The 17,413-nt window shown below is 43.0% G+C and overlaps 2 protein-coding genes across 2 annotated transcripts; one reads left to right on the top strand and one right to left on the bottom strand.

The window, feature by feature from the left end:
• Positions 1–57: 57 nt before the first annotated feature.
• On the bottom strand, positions 58–6,121 carry LOC132265562 (serine/threonine-protein kinase minibrain). The gene is made up of 8 exons (XM_059766276.1): positions 5,385–6,121; positions 3,902–4,047; positions 3,503–3,817; positions 2,624–3,217; positions 2,375–2,548; positions 2,178–2,290; positions 1,010–1,580; positions 58–534 (listed from the first exon to the last, which is right to left on the bottom strand). Exons 3-8 carry the CDS (start codon positions 3,528–3,530, stop codon positions 521–523), a joined length of 1,494 nt encoding a protein of 497 aa, XP_059622259.1. The 5' UTR covers positions 3,531–3,817; positions 3,902–4,047; positions 5,385–6,121; the 3' UTR covers positions 58–520.
• A 903-nt stretch (positions 6,122–7,024) lies between these two features.
• LOC132256429 (uncharacterized) lies at positions 7,025–17,235 on the top strand. The gene is made up of 4 exons (XM_059752844.1): positions 7,025–7,606; positions 9,153–9,761; positions 14,229–14,332; positions 15,176–17,235. Exons 2-4 carry the CDS (start codon positions 9,272–9,274, stop codon positions 15,677–15,679), a joined length of 1,098 nt encoding a protein of 365 aa, XP_059608827.1. The 5' UTR covers positions 7,025–7,606; positions 9,153–9,271; the 3' UTR covers positions 15,680–17,235.
• Positions 17,236–17,413: the final 178 nt, after the last annotated feature.

The raw sequence follows: 17,413 nt of genomic DNA, 5'->3' as shown, positions 1-17,413 counted from the left end.
ACTCGTAAGCCCCGCCCAGAAACTCCATCGACGAGAAGAAAAATATCGAAAAGCATATTGGAAATTACAACTATATTACTTTATTGTTTTTCTTCTTCAAATAATTACTAAAATGAATTTACATTTGAATATTTAATTACTATTTAGTTGTTTTTCTTCATCTTCTCTTCATTAAATCTGTGTTTTTTTTTCTTTTCGTATCTCTCCTTTTATAAATATTCATGTTGATTCTTTTCTATTCTCTTCGTCTTCTTTATCATCGTTTTCTTCTCTTTCCTGTCTTTCTTTCTTCTTCTTTTCTTTACCAAAGAACAAAATCAAAAACTTTAATCGTCGGTTCTTCTCTTTAGTTTTTTGGTAAAAGATTGCGTCCTAACTGTTAATGCGCGACATTACAAAAATACATTGCTGACCACCCCCGGAAAGAATGTGTGTATGTGTGTGTGTGGATTTACCGGATGTCTGTGGAGATGTCCTGTCCTCAATCTCTCGCCACTGGCTGTTCCTCCACAAAGGCAAGTCATCGGCGGTCATCTAGAGTTTTCCGAGAGTTTTCATCATTGTTTTTTTTTCACGTTAATCAGGATGAAAATTAGCAAGAATCTTCACTCAATTTAATCCATTATCCTTTCTCACTTGTTCTAAACACTCTTTTTCTCTATTTGCCACATTATTAAGTCGGGATTCCCCAATTTTCCTTCTTCGGCCCATTTTCCGGACGTCGCGGTGGAAAAGTCACGAGTTTTTTTTTCATTTCATTTCACTTACACATTACTTAAAGCGCGGTAAAAATTCTGTTATATCATCAGATTATATTAGCTGAGAAATGATTCGTATTTAGAAAAAAAAAACAATTCAACCCTAAATCATCGCATTTTCAGTGTGAGGGAAAGAGAACAGACTCGGCGGCAGTCTTCGCGACTCACACAAGCCACCGGCGAGCGTCCTGGCCAGTCTCTCTACACCAGCCTAAAGTCCCCACCGCCCTGAGTTCTTCCTGCCGACATACCGTGGATGAGTTGGTCCTGCAAGTTAACCGACGGACTGCTGTTGACCGAGTTGATGGTGTTGGTGCTCTCGTCGGAGGTTCGCTTGAAGAAGTTGTGTTGCAAGGCATAGTACGGTGTGATGCGCAGCTTCGGATCGAACTCCAGCATCCGAAAGATAAGATCCTTGAACTTGAGATAGTCCGACACCGAGTGCCCGGGCTCGCCTGCCCTCCGTCCGCCCGGGCCGCCCGTCTCCACGCCCAGCACCTCGTGCAGCTTCCTGGTGCCGGGCAGCTTGTACTTGCGCCCATTGTGGTTCTTCTTCAGCACATAACTCCCGTCCGACGGCAGCTTGTCGAAGAACTTGCGGGTCTTGTGCGCCTGATCCAGCAAGTGCTTGGGCGGCATGCCCAGCACCTCCACCACCTTGTTCATCTGATCCACCTCATTGCAGCCAGAGAACAGCGGCTCGCCCGTGTGCATCTCCACGAGGATGCAGCCCAGCGACCACATGTCAATCGCCAGATCGTACGGGATGCCCAGCAGGACTTCGGGGGAGCGATAGAAGCGCGACTGGATGTACTGATATATCTGCAAGACACACACACGCAGACCATTAGCATCACTCTCTCTCCGCATTCGCAGTGCTTAAGACACTCTTTCACGCCCAATTACCCTTATTGCAGTCCTTGATTGAACGATTCAATCACGAATGTACTTTTTAACTCAATCAAGTCAAATAAAGAAAATGCATCCCATAAAAGCTCTTTTTACTGTAAGATTCCAATTTTCCTCCGCTTTAAGTCTCATAGAGACTAATTGAGAACATCGTGAAGAGTATTCATCATAAATGCATATTGTGAGGATGTCAAAATATCAGAAATATCATCAAGAATGAAAGGGTAATGAAGAATCGTATAAAATATTCTGTTAATTAAAGTTCAGCTGTCATTTTTCCACCATTGCAGTCTAAAATCAAATACTACACAGCCATATTATACTTCAAACGGCATAAATTGTGACTATATAAGAGAAGAATTTGTATAAACTTCAATTCAAAAAGTCTTTCATTGAAATCTTGAGGCTCTTGATGGGAATTAAGCTAAATTGTGTCTTCATTGATATCTTCAGCACAAGTCTCAGCACTGCAATTGCACACATTCTTCTACAAAAGTATCATCCACTCACCCTCTGACCGAGTTGACATGAACTTCCGAAATCTACTATCTTAATTGCGGATCGTTTGGGATTACATAATAAAATATTCTCTGGTTTGAGATCACAGTGGATTATACTCAGTTCTGCGGAAGGGGAAAATAGAAAAACATAAATATTAGTTGAACAACTTAATGAACAATTCAATCAATATTGTGGGAAATACTCACCGGGGGTACTTAAAAAAAGTAATGCAGTACATAATTGTTGAGCAAATTTTCGGGTTAAATTAAGTGATACGCCACGAAAATTTGTATTACGCAGTAGATCGTATAAATTATAGGATAGAAGTTCAAATACTAGACAGAGGTGGTTTCGCCACATGAAATGCCTCTTTAATCGCACTGCAAGGAGACAAAGAGCATGATTTTAGCTTAGCGACAGAAAGAAAGACGTGAGCGTGTGATATTCATTCATACCAATGTAGTATTTGTTCTCCGTGTCGGCTCTGTTCATCATCTCGAGGAGTCGCACCTCAATTTGCGCCTGATTCAAGAAGGGCTTCTTATTCTTGATGATCTTAATCGCCACATAGCATTTCTCCTCGTGATCGAACGCCTTCACCACTTGACCAAAGCTGCCCTTGCCAATAAGCGAGTCAATCTCGTATCTGTCGAGGAATTTCTCACCATGCTTTATGATATAGTCATGATTATCGTCATCGTAGCCGTCATTGTACAGCTTCCGCTCCTTCTTGTGCGACAAGTCGTCGCAATGCGTCTGCTGGGCGCGCCGCTTCTTCTTCGCATAGTACACCTCGTTGATGTGCTTGTAGGTCTTGATCAGGTCCACGCTCAGCTTCCGCAGCGGCGCCGTGCTGGACTCGCGGAAGTGGATCGGGATGCGCGACTGCATGGCGCGGATGTCCGTGGACGACGCCGCTGGCGACGAGAGGCGCTGCACGATCTCCCTGTGCGTGGCCGGCAGGTGCTCCTCCGCCACCAGGCGTCCGTACAGCGGTGCATGACGCTGCCGCGACAGATCCGTGCCCGAGCTGCACACGTACATAGCCACTGAAAGAGACACACAATCGCGCATTACTCATCGGGCATCCGCATCTTCAGCACAGCGCCAAAACGCCGCATCATCGCCGGGAAGTGGGTGAGCGCAACGCAACACACTTCGTCGGCTTCATTGGCGCGCCACAGCGCCATTAGGACGATGGGCAATCGAGCTGACGCTCCTGCAGAAACCAAAGCCTCATTGACACCGCTCGCGAATGAGCTATTTTAGGCCGCGGTTGCGTTATTTTGGGTCATCCCACCTCATCGTCACTCTTCCACGTGTTCCCAACTCACATTTTTGATTTGTTTTATCCATTAGCATAGTAGTTCTGCCACCACCAGATGAGCCAAAGATCTGCCCGGGGGTGTTTCACCGCCCCGCGTCGAGACGCTCACGAAATTGAACCTCCTTCCCGTTCTTCTCCTTCTTCTGTGTGTCACGCTGTCGCGACGCCTCTGTCCTCCCTTCTCTCTGACACACTGTCGCGCAATTTCACCAGTTAAAATGGGACACTGTGGAACGGCATTTCCAACATTTTCACCATTTTTTTTCCCTCGCGACTCTCTCTCACCGAAACTCTCTTTCTCTTTCTCTCTCTCGCTCTCGACCTGCAAAGAGCCCAAGGAAAACACAGAGGAATTTCAGTTTGAATTTTCTCTCAACCAAAAAAAGCCAAGAATCTCAAGCTTTACCTCTTTTCCTTGTCCGCAGTGGATATTCAGTGGCTTTCCTCTTCTTTTCTGGCTACAGAAAGAAAAAAATAACTACAGCATCAATCTGGATTCTTATTTTAGAATATGCGTGCCACTTTCAATCGTCGCAGATGCATGAAAATCGCCTGCAAAATCAAAGGAAACGCAAGAAGATTTAGTGGAAAATTGTGAGAAAAAAAAAATTAACGAGAAAATGCACAAGATGAAAAAATATAAATAGTGTGTGAATCAAAGAAATTCGAACCACTTTTACCATGGCGACAGCCACAGACACTGCTATTGATATCGATGGCAGAATCAGCTGAGATGTCATAGAAATTTAATGTCGCTTAGCTCAAGAAGTTAATATAAGATTCCACAAATATATTGAGTTTATTTTCAGATCAAAACTTGTCCGAGTTTATTTATAATTCCCACAAATGAGTTCCACAAAATTATAACTCTTTATTGATTTTTACCGTCAATATCAACATATTTTGTTTTTGAGTCTTTATTGTGTTTTTCAAAGCTTCAGAAGTTATTTTTATGAATAGATTTGACATTTTATATCTTTAGCTCTTCGGAGACAAACAAAAATCATAATCCTTTAGTTTTTTTTCACATTTACAGGTTTCAAGCTTAATAGAGTTAAGATAAGCTAATGGATTTGTTAATAAATAGTAAATACAGTAAAAAATTCCTGCTTCAAATTATCGCTTTCCTATATTTCTTACTTTTTTTTTAGACAGTTTTTCACTGAATAGGATATTTATCTCTTGAAAATTTTCAATATTGATCTTCAATCCAAAAGCTTCAGCTCAGCTAAATTTAATTCTTGGAGATTCTATCGCAAGAGATTGCAGTGGTTCTCGCGAGAATCCCTTCGGTCACAAGCTTGACCAGCAATCACGCGTTCTTGCTTCTTGATCACGGATGGCGAGAGATGAAAATATCGCCACCATTGTGTACAGACTCCCCATTTGTGGTGCGCGAGAGCGAGCAAGACAGCAGTAGATGTCAAAAATGATGCAATTTTGGCACTTTTCACACCCTCTCACTCTCGCCTTTGCCACGATTTCTTGCCGTCTCGCTCCCTCTTGCCGTCCCCACGGAAAAATCGGGAGAATATCACGCATTTTCCCACAAATTTGTCTCTTTTCTCTCGGACTTTTCGAATTTTGCGATCGCAGAAAACACGTCCGGAGTGTCTGTGGCTCTTCCGCCATGTCCGCTGCCCTCTCACACCCGTGGGTGCCTCCTTGAGAGCGCCCCCCGCAAGATGTCACGAGTGGGAGAGGGACAAAGAACAGATTTCGCTCTCCATTTCGCTCTCTTGAGAGTGGCGTTGGAGAAATTTGGGCATTTTTTCCTCTCTCACTCTCACACTCTGTTCGAAAAATGTCACACATTTGCTCATCTTGTCGGCAAGGAGGGCCCCAAGGGGCACCCTGGGGCCCCAAGTGCCACCCTCGAGACGAATTACCTGCACTCCTGTGGGCGCTGCGGTGGGAAAGTGCACGGAAAATGGCCTTTCGTGGCGCCGTCTCACCCCAAAGGTTGCCCCCAAAAGAGAAAATTGTCAATATTCTGGCTCTCCACCTTTTTCCACCTCGCGCGCTCTCACTCTCACCCACACCTCACCCACTCAGTCCGTCTCTCTCGCACACACCAATGTCGCCTCGGCCACAAGAGAACAGAGTGTTCCTCTGCACAGATTGCCCAAGTGCGACTTTTCCACACTTTTCACGCCTCCCACACGCAGAATTTCACGCGAAACACAGTCCGTGCACTGTTGCGCAGACACTTTGGGTGTTTTTCTGCCGAAAATGCCACAGCAAATACGGGTAAAATGGATTTATTTCGACACGACCAGACACACGCACGGGTAAATGACCCCTCGATTGGAGAGACAATATAAAGTGAGATGAAGAGAGGGACAGTTCGCCTTAGAACAACATGGCCGACCACTCGCGCCACACTTCACGCCTCCAAATCTAGTACAGCGTTTCAATGAAGATGTTTTTCACAATTGAATTTCACACATTTCCCCTTATTTCACGTTGCACAAGTAATTTTCACACGCCAAACACACGGGAAAGTCCCTAAATTTCACCCACAAGTATGGAGAAAATGAACATTACACTTTTTCTACGCGAAAAACCGAGAAAATTATACCTCTCCGAAGCGCATTGAATGACACTCTTTCTGAGGTTATGTCACACTGTCCCAGAACTTTGAAGTGTGAAAAATTCGTTGCATTTTTTCCACAACATTTTCTGCGCAATATTGTTTGTTTACCACAAATTGGAATCTTATTGCAATTCTCATTGGTATTCTCTGCATTTTGTCTCGATTAGACGCTATCAAAAGGGTGTAAAATTCAGATGGCACAGTGAGAAGTTTACGAGCGGATTAAATCACGCGAGGCTGGCAAATCTCTTATTGATTCCTTTCCCGGAATTTTTCGTCATGATATGCCAAGAATAATCTCCGTCTGATAAGAAAATTGAGGATAGGAATACGCAATGAGATAAGAGAATTGCGTAGTGACGGAATGAACGAAATGAATATTATATTCTGTAATCAGGGCTTGATTCTTGTTAACACAGCAATTTTATTAATTTCATTTTATTTTATTTTAAGAGATCGAAGTAAATTCCTTAAAACCTTTATACCTCTTAGTTGCGAGACGATAGAAATCTTTATTTTAGCTTACCAGCTATTCCGTAATTTTCTTTACATCTCGAACTGTCGTGTATGATTCATATAAGTTGATAATTTTTTTTTAAATCGCTCCTCAATTAATGCACTTGATCGCCTCTTTATGAGATAGTCCAACACCAGACGATTTTTATGCTCTCAATAAAATGCGGCAATAAATTCCCCAGCAATTTGCGGTGATTTATTGAATTTGGCGCGAAATGACGGCAAATAACTTGGAAAATACGTGAGAACTTTTATTGTCTCTTGATCGTTTTTCGAATTGGCGCCCTTTTTGCGCGCACCGCGGGCCGCGGCGGGGAAGTGGTTTGCCCCCACTCCGTGCGCGTGAGCGCCATGTTTGTGCTAAACTAAAAAGTCAATAAAATGCGAGTCGCCCGCGTTCGGATCTAGTCTAGTGTGTGATTTTCCGTGGCGAGGCGAGAGCGTGCGAGAGAGCGCGCGGCCCGCGAGAGCAAGAGAGAGCGAGATCCTGCCGCCGAGCGCGAGAGCGCGCGAGAGTCTTTATCATTCGGGAGTCCATAAACTCTGGTGGTCTCGCGAGAGTGGGGGCGAGAGCGAGCGAGAGAGGCGGAATATAAAATATGCATCCCGAGATTGGGGTGGTTCAGTGTGAAAATACCCGTCCGTGGATTTGGTACGTGATTGTGGCAGCGTTCGCGTGTGCTCAAATGTCGTCTTATAAACTGTTATGTAAAATACGAACATAAATAAATGATTCAGTGTCAATGACCCGATCGTGATGGGAAGATTGTGAGGGAATAAGTGATAAATTTGGGCCTTTTCCCCAAAACCACAGCCGTGCAGAGCCGCGATCGTGCTCACGAGAGCCCCGCTGGAGCGCCGCGCGCCCCATTCCGGAGCTGACACACACGCAAGACACCTTTTGTGAGGTTAACCTGCGCCCCATTCAGCATCCCGCGACCATCCGGAGCGCCAGTGAATCGCTGCGGCAGCCACGGGAGACGTTCTTCACACACTTATGTAATTATCTCATTTATCTATCTCCTCTTTTGTCTCCGTCCAATTTCTTCCATCTCTTCGGCTCTGAAAATTGTGACCTCCTTTGAATTCTACCATCTTCCACTCTCTCTTTCTCCGTCAATTCACCGCATCGCTGCCCGTTTTTTCCTCCGCGAGGTGTCTTACCTCTTCGGCATTCCTCCAAGTCGGGTTCTGGCCCGAAATGTCGCCCCCTCCCGAGATCGAGTCTCCGCCGCAACGAGTGGCGATTAATTCGCGACAATGGGTCAAGTTGACTCATCGACAGGTCTATTTTTAAATGCCCCGCCAGAGCGACAAAGCATCCTTTGATCGACTGATCCTCAGGTCTTATCCCGAGACTAAAGTCCACCGAGTTTAGCCTCGGAAGAAGAAAGGTTCTGCATCTTGTTCTCCGGCGAAATATCCTGAAACTAGACTAATGGCCAAAGGCTAAAGTCACAAGTAGTTTTGGGACTTTAGTCGCGAATGAGGAAAATGGTGGACTCTTTATTCTTCGAGCGAAATTTTTAGAATCATGAATGAACTCAGGTGACTTTGTGGGATTAAAATTGGATTGCCAACTTTGGTCACGTAGATCAAGGTGATAAAGAAAGTTTTTTATTGAGAGAATTCTCACGCAACATGTGGTGAAATTGCGTGAATCTTAAATATTTTTCCCCCTTACATTTCAGAAGTGGGATCTTCTCATTTATTAATGTAATTATTTAGTTGAGGATTTGTGTTGAAATACTCCAGTTAAGCAAATAAATATTGTCATCTTTATTGTGATCGAAAGTTAACGTTCAAAGTTCTCTTTGCTTGAATCTAGGCCAGGCCCACTAAGAAGCCCCGCCCATGGGATAAGATATTCTATGAAAACCTCTCAATAGAAGGATTCTATGTGAGAGATATCCAATGAGTGATCTTCAGTCGGTCTTCTTGACCCCAAAATTTCCCATAATTCTCCCCAACACCCCATCGATAGCCGGGCAATTGAGGCTCGATGTCAGAATTCCTCTCTTCAGCCATGATCTCCCAAATATCAACGCACATCCGAGGAACGAGAGGCCCATTAATCACAGCGAATGGAAGTGTTTGCCAGAGAGAACAGCCATAAAAATCACAATTAATCGCCTTCAATTGACTCCCCCGGCGATAAGGCGCTGAGCGGGCGGGGGGAGGCGGGCGAGAAAAAAGAATTAATGGGTTTATTGAATCGTGTGGCGTCAGGGGAAATAGTGTTCTTGCTCTGGGCATCGCATTTTGCGCAATTTCTCCCACGGCTCCCAGATCGCGCCCCGCGAGATCCCATGGAGTCTCTTTTATTGATCGCGAGAACATAACTTTGTTCTCAATTAATCGAGCGTGAAGACAATAAAAGTTGATTGAGATTTTTACCAAGGCAGAGTGCCATCTTCTTGTTTTAACGACTCCTAATCATGGATTTATGGCTGTTCTTTTTCTATTTTTGTGGAGCAATTTTGTGTAGTAATACTTGTGGATCAATTTCTGGATTCTGACGGCGCGCTTGCTTGTCTCTTTGCAGATTTGAGGGGAGAGAGAGGAAGAGAAACTGTCTCGTGAGCTTCGGTGGCCAGGCCAGCGCCCGCGAGGCGTGCTGTCGTGCGTGAACAATGATGTGTGAACTGTGTGTGTTTCTGGTAAATGCGAAGAAGTGAATGGAAGAGGCAGTGGAGGACCCTAGAGTGGATTCTAGTGGTCCTCCTTATTATTCAGACGGTGAGAATCTCACTGGGGGCCAGCATCCCTGTCCGGGAGGCCGATGAGGTCATCGCGCAGCGCACTTTCGACTACACTATCGTCACCATGCGCGACCGGACGCCCAAGATCTGGCGGCTGCTGCTGCAGAACACCTCCGTGCAGGAGGCGCCGCAGAATCTCCTCCACACACGCCAGGTGGTGGTCTTCGGAGAGGCCGATACCATTCTGTCCAGGACGTACCGCAGCGCGACCGAGCGACGACGGCTGCGGCGCCTGGGCGACAAGTCTGTGCTGGAGCGCAACCAGCGCTCCGCTAATCTGTCCTACGCCATGGGATCGGCGAGGAAGATCCAGCTCTTCATCAAGAATCGCTTCCTGCAGCTGCTACCCGATGGCACAGTCAACGGCACGCAGAACATCCACAGCGACTACAGTGAGTATCTCAAGCTTTGCGCACCCAGAGAAAAAGAAGAGCCCAAAAAGGCTCTGAGAAACACGATAGTTCGCACTTATGCAATGTTCAGAGACATGTAGAGCACAAGTCCTCCTTTTCTGCCTGGTGCAGCCGGCAGAGAGCCAGGGCAAAAAGACAGAACAAACCCCCTTCGGAACATTCCACGTGAGGACAGTTGCAGAAGATGCTATTTTGAGACATATTTCTACACCCTCATGTCTGCACATGCATAAATCTTCTGGGAAAACATAAAAAGCCATTTGTTATGCAGTCGGACAAGGCACACCTGGTTCACCGCTTCGGTGTACATTTGATCCTGGCAATTCTGGAAGACATTTGATCTTTGCCCGTCTATTTTTAGACGAACTGTATAAATATTTGCCGAACAAACGCAAATTGCAGGTGTTTTCTGATCCATTTTATAAGAATTTGCAAGATTAAATAAGATGAAGATTGTCATTGTGGAAAAGTACGGGGAAATGAAGGAGATTCTAAGCTTGAGTTCAGAGATTTATACCCACAGAAGTGCGACAAATTATTTTGGAAATCTTAAGAAAAATTTGTTCGGAAATATCTTCCGATTTCTGTGGGAAATCTAGGAGACTCGTAGGCAGAAAGTCCTCCAAAATGTTGCATTACAAATGTGATTTAAATGCAATTTGGCAGCTTAATATACTTGCAAAAGCACAATTGAATGATTGATTTATAAAAAAGAACACTTAAACCACTAGTTTGCAAATTTCTTACGAGTTACTCACGCAATTCTAGCGAAATGTCATACGATTGGCGATAGTAAGAAGAAATTTCCAGGAAAAGGTTCCAGATAACAAATATTGAGAAAGCAATTGGCCTAAGCTTAAACCTATACTCAGCAGGCGTCCAATCAAGGTGTTTTGGCAAATGATGACATTTTTGTTCAAGTGCTTTTATTGGCTCCTTCGGTTTTTCGCGAACAAAGTACAGCACCACGTGAACGCACAAAATTTACGCACAAATAAAATGCCATGATAAAGATAATGTGTAAAATTCTAACTATGGGCGTTGTGAAAATGATGAATTACAGTTGAAGGAAAATTTCCGATGACGATGTTAATTTTGTGCACTGTTTTGTGTCCATAAAAGGCAATGTGCGTGGTGTACATTTTGCATTGCTGGGCGATTATCCCTTGCCATCCTTCGGCGGTTCCCATGAAATTGAGACGCAAATCTAGTTTTTTTTTTTCTTTCTGGTGTAAAATGAAAAGTCACGATGAAGTGATGATTATCAGGAGAGATTTCAGGGGTGGAACAGGCAGAGCGACGCGCCGAGCAAATCCAATTGAGCAGGCGTGACAATCAAAAAGTGATTTGTTTTATTAATTTATTAATTTATCAGTCACACGAGTGGGCATTTGAATATTCGGTCATCAAAGAGAGATATGAGGAAATTGATTGATTCTCGAGTGCGTGTTGTTTGGCTTGTTTCGGCGAAGAAAAGGTGACGAAAAGGAGTGTGAAAAAGGTCAAATTCGGCATTAGAGATCACACTCATAAAAAAGCCATCAAGATACTTTTTCTCTTCAGTTTAGATGAAGTGAGAAAATTTCACGATGTGTGCGATAAAAGTTGTGGAAAAGATTTTTATTGAATACAATAAATTAGCCACAATTCTGGACAACTGTTCGTACGGGATTTGAGGGCCTGTCCCGGGCGCGCACACACTTTTTTCGGGGGTTTGCGCGCGCGGGAAAATCAGCCATGAGATTAATTGAGGAACGCGGTTGTCGCACAGAAACGCGTGACTGTTGATATGCGGGGGCACGAGAGCAATGTATGATTGATGCTCGACGATCGCGCTGTGTTGTGAGAAACTAGAGTCGGTTGATTCGTGATTCGAGACAGGTACGCGCGCTCCGCTCTGACCTCTCAAAGCGGAGAGAGAGACGACGTGTGAGTTGACATGCTTTGGATGTAGGAAAAAACGTAAGAGAGTGACTGTGAATGACAAAAAAGGTGCGCTATTTTTGATTGGGAGTCTCGCGCTCTCCAAGCTAGCAACCTTATCATGAAATTCCACCTTTTTTTGCACGCTATTTCGTCATATCGCACAGAATTTGACGGTTTGTCAATTGGCGCGGAAAGTCTGTGGAAAGCTTGACTCACGCGACTGAAATCTATGTGAAATTGAGTGGGACAAAGTGCAAATCAAAAGCTAATGGGACTGGGAAAGACCCTTAAGTTTAGTGACTCGCCAATTGAGAATGTGCGGCAAACAATACAGCCAAACACGGAAAAAAATAGTTCTGCAAATGCTGAAATTTTAAACTGTCTCTAAACTGAGATTTTGAGTAATAAATACTCAAAAACATTGAATGCTCCGTGAAGTTTTCAATTTAATCTTAGATATATCAAAATTTCATAAAATTCCGTCGTCTTGTACTCAAGATATTTGCCTTTAAGTTTTCGCAAACAGTTATCTATCCTCCAGCGACCCTGGTGGTGATCACGCGAAATGCACAATTGTCTTATTTTCACGCGATACAGTCTTTAAATCTCTCAACTCTCCACAAATCTTGAGTGAGATGGCAAAAACAAATACACAATGATGAATCCCGCAAAATTTTCCTCACGCCCAAGAAGTGCTCAATCACGAGAAATTTATCAACTTAGAAGATGTGCGATGGTGAACTCTAGAGAGAGAGAGAGAGTGTGTCTAAAAACTGGCCTTTTGTCACACGAAAATAGCCATGAGAGGAAGAGCGTTGTGATCTCATGACTCCTAAAAAGCAATTATAAGTTGTGACCAGGAAAATCCCCTCATCCTCTTGTGTTTGCCAATCCATTTCGTTTTGTTGGCGGAATTAATATCAAAATCGGTATTTCGTGCGAAATGACGATTTGGGGGATTTGCAGCGTTTTATCTGAGCGTCCATCATCAAATGTGCGTGTTTATTTTATTCGCTCTCTCGCGCCTTTTGATGCAATATCCTCTCCATTATGCAATGCGTCAAGAGTATGTTTTCCTTGCGGATTAACTCACTAAATAAACGCTCCAGTCACGAGGAACGCATTTCGTCAGATCCGTCAAAATAATATTTTGATAAGGATGCAGATGGATTTGATTTGTCTTAACGACTATAAAATATAAAGTCTTGACCCGAGATTTTCCCACATTAACTTGTAATTATAAACATCCTCCCACGCTCTTATCGATTTGGGGAGTGTGTCGAGGAAGCGATAATTAACACTTGATCTCATGCTTCTGTCCCAAGAGGTCAGATGCAATATTTCCCCACAGCGAGATAATCTATTTTGCAATCGTTGTGGAAGAATTACAGAGAAGTTGAAGTGATAATGATGCTTAACAATTTATGTTAGAATCATCCAAATTCATGTTTCTCACTTTTCCTCTATTGCAAATGAGAGCATTATAAAACATCCTTTATCGCTTTTTCTTCTTTGCTAGTCTTCAATATTCTAATTCGTAGAAATATTTCCAATAGATATTCAATTCCAATGTTTGATTTTAATTATCTCGGGAAATTAGAAATCTCTACAGTCGGAAAAATGTTTTTTGAAGTGGATTTGCTGATCAAATAATTGTGATAGAATTGTTTTGAAATAAGTAAATAAACAGGATGAAACGTAAATTACATTTTGACGAAAGAATTAAAGGAGAATTAAAAAAAAATAAACTGAAAGTTAAATAAATTGATTAGAATTCAGAGACATCAACACGATAAACGATTAGAAAGAGTTTGGATTAAATTCGGCAAATTACGAAGTTATATTAAGACTAAATTTTCTGCTCACGTTCCTGAAAAGGCGGTTTTGACAAAGAACCAATAGAATCGAAGAGAAGAAGCAAACTTGCTTTGGACGTTTTAAAAACCACAGAAAGATCTTCAAGAAGGTCTTGAATTGATTCTTACCACATAGAATACACTCATGATCACATTCTTTGGGGGTAAATAAAATGTACACAATATGTTATGCGAAGAAGCTGGTATTGAAGGAAATTCACACTTGATTTCTGCCTTGCCTTTTGATCGACGAAAGTGTTAATGAGCCGGCGAGGAATATGTTGAGACGCAGTTTTGCCATAAGAATATGCCTCAAATCGACTGCCTCTCGTCACGATGGCCCTTCTTCCAGCCACTCAACCACTCATCGACAGACGAGGGCTATTTTTGGGGAATGTGTCTCTGAGACACTCCCTTGGAAATAATTAGACACATCAATCAGCTGTCGCGCCTCTCGGAGGGTTCGTCTGTGATCTCTTAACCTACAGACGATGTCTCCTCTTCTCATGCTAAATCAATCGAGCTGTGAAGGATTTAGTGCGATTAGTGTTCTGTGAGGAGTTGAATGAAAATTGACTTGCACAATCTTATCGTGTCATGTCTGCTCGCCCATTGATGTGAGAAATGATCTAATTCGACTTGTTTTTTGGCCACTCCATTGCAGCCATTCTGCAGCGAACGACTGTGGATGTGGGAAAGATTAAGATTCAAGGCGTCGCGACTTGCCTGTACCTCTGCATGGATCTGTGTGGTGGAATTTACGCTTCGGTGAGTAGCACATTTGCACATTTTGCCACTGCTCTGTGTGGTGATTAATTGCGCAGAGAATGGCTTCGGCGAGCAGGAAAATGCAAGACAGGAGGGTCTTCTTGGGCAAGGGCACGCATTTGTCTCGGGAAATTGCTTTGCCCTCTTGTAATGGCGTATTTGTCATTGGTAGAAATTGCATATGGAGAAAGATATTTGTTTGCTTACTTGGGCAAAGAAAGTCATTTGTTCATGAGAGGAAAGTCATGTTAACTAATCGGATATTTAGAGAGAAAGAGGGAAGTTTGAAGTGTGTTGGCTTTTGAAGGGAGTTTTCGGAAAAATAGGTTAAAAATTTAGGTTCTTTATTGCATTTGAACTCAGTTCTGATCAATTGAAAAATTTACATTCCAATTTTTGCTAAATTCTGATTGAAAAACTATAAAACAAACTCGAATTTCACTCTCCATATTGAAAACGCAAAAATTTCTTTCAATTGATATTATAGATAAATAATTGTTCTTTAAAAAAAAAATGAGCGTTCGAGACAAGATTCGAACCGGAGCTTTTGATAATGTGAAGGGGAATCTCACAAGTTTTAGAGTGATGCTAATCAAATCACGATAACTGTGAAGTGAGGCTCGAGTTTTGGAGAGTTAATGAACCGCGCACGGGTGATAAAAGACGCGTAATTATGCGGGTGTTTGGCGCGCAATCTCTCTGCTGAATTTGATAAGGGAAGTGCGATAAGATTTCTCTACGTGATTATTGAAATGTATAGAGAAGCTAACGATGGTGTAGTTAAGCACCATTGGCATTCCTCGGGAGTTGCTAATTGCCTTGTGATTCAACTGGTCTTTGCAGAGAAAGTTCAGCGACGATTGTGTCTTCACTGAGTCAATGGAGGAGCAGCACTACAATTCCTACTCCAGCTCCTACAACAGCAATCCCCAGGGCGTGCTCTATCTCGCCATCAATCGCTATGGGCAGCCCAGGAGGATCCGCATCCCATCCACGCGGCAGCTGGGCAACCTGACGCGCTACACCAACAGCCTGACGCACCTCGTGGAGAAGGAGCGCGCCGAGGCGCTGATCTCGCGCGTGTTCGGCGCCAATCACGTGCGCCACGGGCTGAAGCAGCTCTGTGACTCCGGCAAGGCAGCGTTCGAGGGCCCCATGGTGGCGCGGCCCAAGTGCAATTTGGGCAAGAAGAAGCCGGGCAAGAGGAAGAAGTGCGACGGCAAGAAGTGCAATTTTGGCGCCAAGGCGCGCAAGAAGGCGAAGAAGCGCGGCAAGGAGGAGCAGGCGACGACAACTGAGGCGGAAGACGCCGACGACAGGACGTTCTCGTTCGACCATGACGACTGAGGGCGCGAGACGTTGATCGATATGTGATGCATGTGGCCTTCCGGATGATGTCAGTTCCCCGCTCCGTTTAGGTATTCCCATCATCGTGTCTTTAGGCAGCTTAGTTAGTCTCTTAGAAAGTCCGTCCACGAGACATAATAGAGTCATTTCCACGTCATGACCTCACGCAATATCTTATGCATTTTATTACTAGGGGGTTTGTCATGGCGTCGAGTGGAGTACATGTGGTCGGAAAGTGAGGATTTCCTCGCCAATTTCCCACTGAGGCTGAAGAAAAGTGAGGAAATGCATTTTCTTTCAGCGTTTTTCTGTCTCAATCGCTACTGATTTTTTGATCTTGCAAAGTGACCTAAACACTAACAGTCAGATTTAAGCCTACACTCAGGCACGATAGTAACTCTTCAACTCCAGGTTTAGACTTGATGAAACTCCACAGATTATTCTCAAATATCTTGGTAGTTAATCTTGCCTAGGTCAGTAACTTTGGTATTGATCGATTCTTACTTTTAGAGTGAGGAAAAGTATCTCAAATCAGAATTTTTTACTGAAATGAGTAGTTTTTCTTGATCACTAAAATTAGCTGATTATTGAATAAAGGCAGAAACATGGCCAAAATCGACTCCACTCGACGCAATGACGCGCCCCTAAGTTTTTCCCACATTCATTTAATTATAAAAATCCCTCCCGCATTTCTTATCATTTTCGCGGGTCGTAGGAGCAATAAATAAGCCCTAATCTCTTACTATTTTGTCGCAATGTGCCATTTGAAGTAGAGCTTGAGATAATATAGTTTTATAGCCATATATAAGAATAAAATTGTGTATTTTATCATGTAAATAGTTTACTTTCTCTGCAAATTGCCAGTTTAATGTTTAATCACGCGAAAGAAAAATACTAAACAGTGTTGCTGAGACACAGATAGAGAGAGAGAGAGAGAGAGAGAAAGATGTGCATTTTTTGGGCAGAAAAGAGTGACTTGAAGAACATTTTTCTGCACTTAAAGGATCTTTTTAAATGGAGAATGAAATTTTACGTTTAAGGCGCGCGCCCTCGAAGAGGCTGAGAAAGTTTCTGGTATCATTTTGGAAGAGAAGAGCGCATCTCTGAATGTTACCCAGTAGAGTATTTTCTTAGAGACACAGGCATTTTTCCAAGCTCAAATTGTAGGTAGAATTTTCCACTAGTAAGTAGATTTATACTTTCCCTGATAGTTGGTAGTTTTTATTTTTTGGCTTTAGTGAATGACGAGGAAAAGAACATAATTAGAAACTTCTCAGGTATTTGTAAATATATTTATTTGATATTATATATTTTTTAGAAAATATATTTCTTCTCTCAAATTGAGCAAATTGAATCCAAGGAGAATAAGAATTGAGAATTATATGACTAATCAAAAAAAAAGAAAGAAAATCACACACACGAATAAACTTCCACAGAACACAAATGTTGTGCCGGACGCAACTTTAGTGGACTTGCAAACTCGAAATTTGGTGGCTTTTAATGCGCAACAAACTGTTGAGATGTCGATTTAATGCATAGAAGAACTAAAAATTAAATTATTGTTGAAGACTAAACGATATTAAAAGAATAAAAAAGGTATTAGACTAGGAGAACAAAATATACAGCAAAAGCACACTTTTTGTAGCACCTTAAGAGAGAGAGAGAGAGAGAGAGAGGGAGAAAAGAGAGTTGAAGAGGAGAGAAAAAAGATGCAACATGAAATAAAAGTAATGA

Source organism: Phlebotomus argentipes, unplaced genomic scaffold (assembly GCF_947086385.1).
Source record: "Phlebotomus argentipes unplaced genomic scaffold, Phlebotomus argentipes genome assembly contig_5, whole genome shotgun sequence".
NCBI classification, from domain to species: domain Eukaryota; kingdom Metazoa; phylum Arthropoda; class Insecta; order Diptera; family Psychodidae; genus Phlebotomus; species Phlebotomus argentipes.
The sequence above is the reverse complement of the archived record's forward strand: the minus strand, read 5'-3'. Positions and strand labels throughout refer to the sequence as shown.

Coding starts and splice junctions, on each gene's coding strand:
- LOC132265562 (XM_059766276.1), bottom strand. CDS start 3,530: ATGCTAATGGATAAAACAAATCAAAAAT. Junction 3,218..3,502: donor GGATAAAACAAATCAAAAAT/GTGAGTTGGGAA, acceptor TGTCTCTTTCAG/TGGCTATGTACGTGTGCAGC. Junction 2,549..2,623: donor GGAGAACAAATACTACATTG/GTATGAATGAAT, acceptor GTCTCCTTGCAG/TGCGATTAAAGAGGCATTTC.
- LOC132256429 (XM_059752844.1), top strand. CDS start 9,272: ATGCGAAGAAGTGAATGGAAGAGGCAGTGGAGGACCCTAGAGTGGATT. Junction 9,762..14,228: donor GAACATCCACAGCGACTACA/GTGAGTATCTCA, acceptor ACTCCATTGCAG/CCATTCTGCAGCGAACGACT. Junction 14,333..15,175: donor GTGGTGGAATTTACGCTTCG/GTGAGTAGCACA, acceptor TGGTCTTTGCAG/AGAAAGTTCAGCGACGATTG.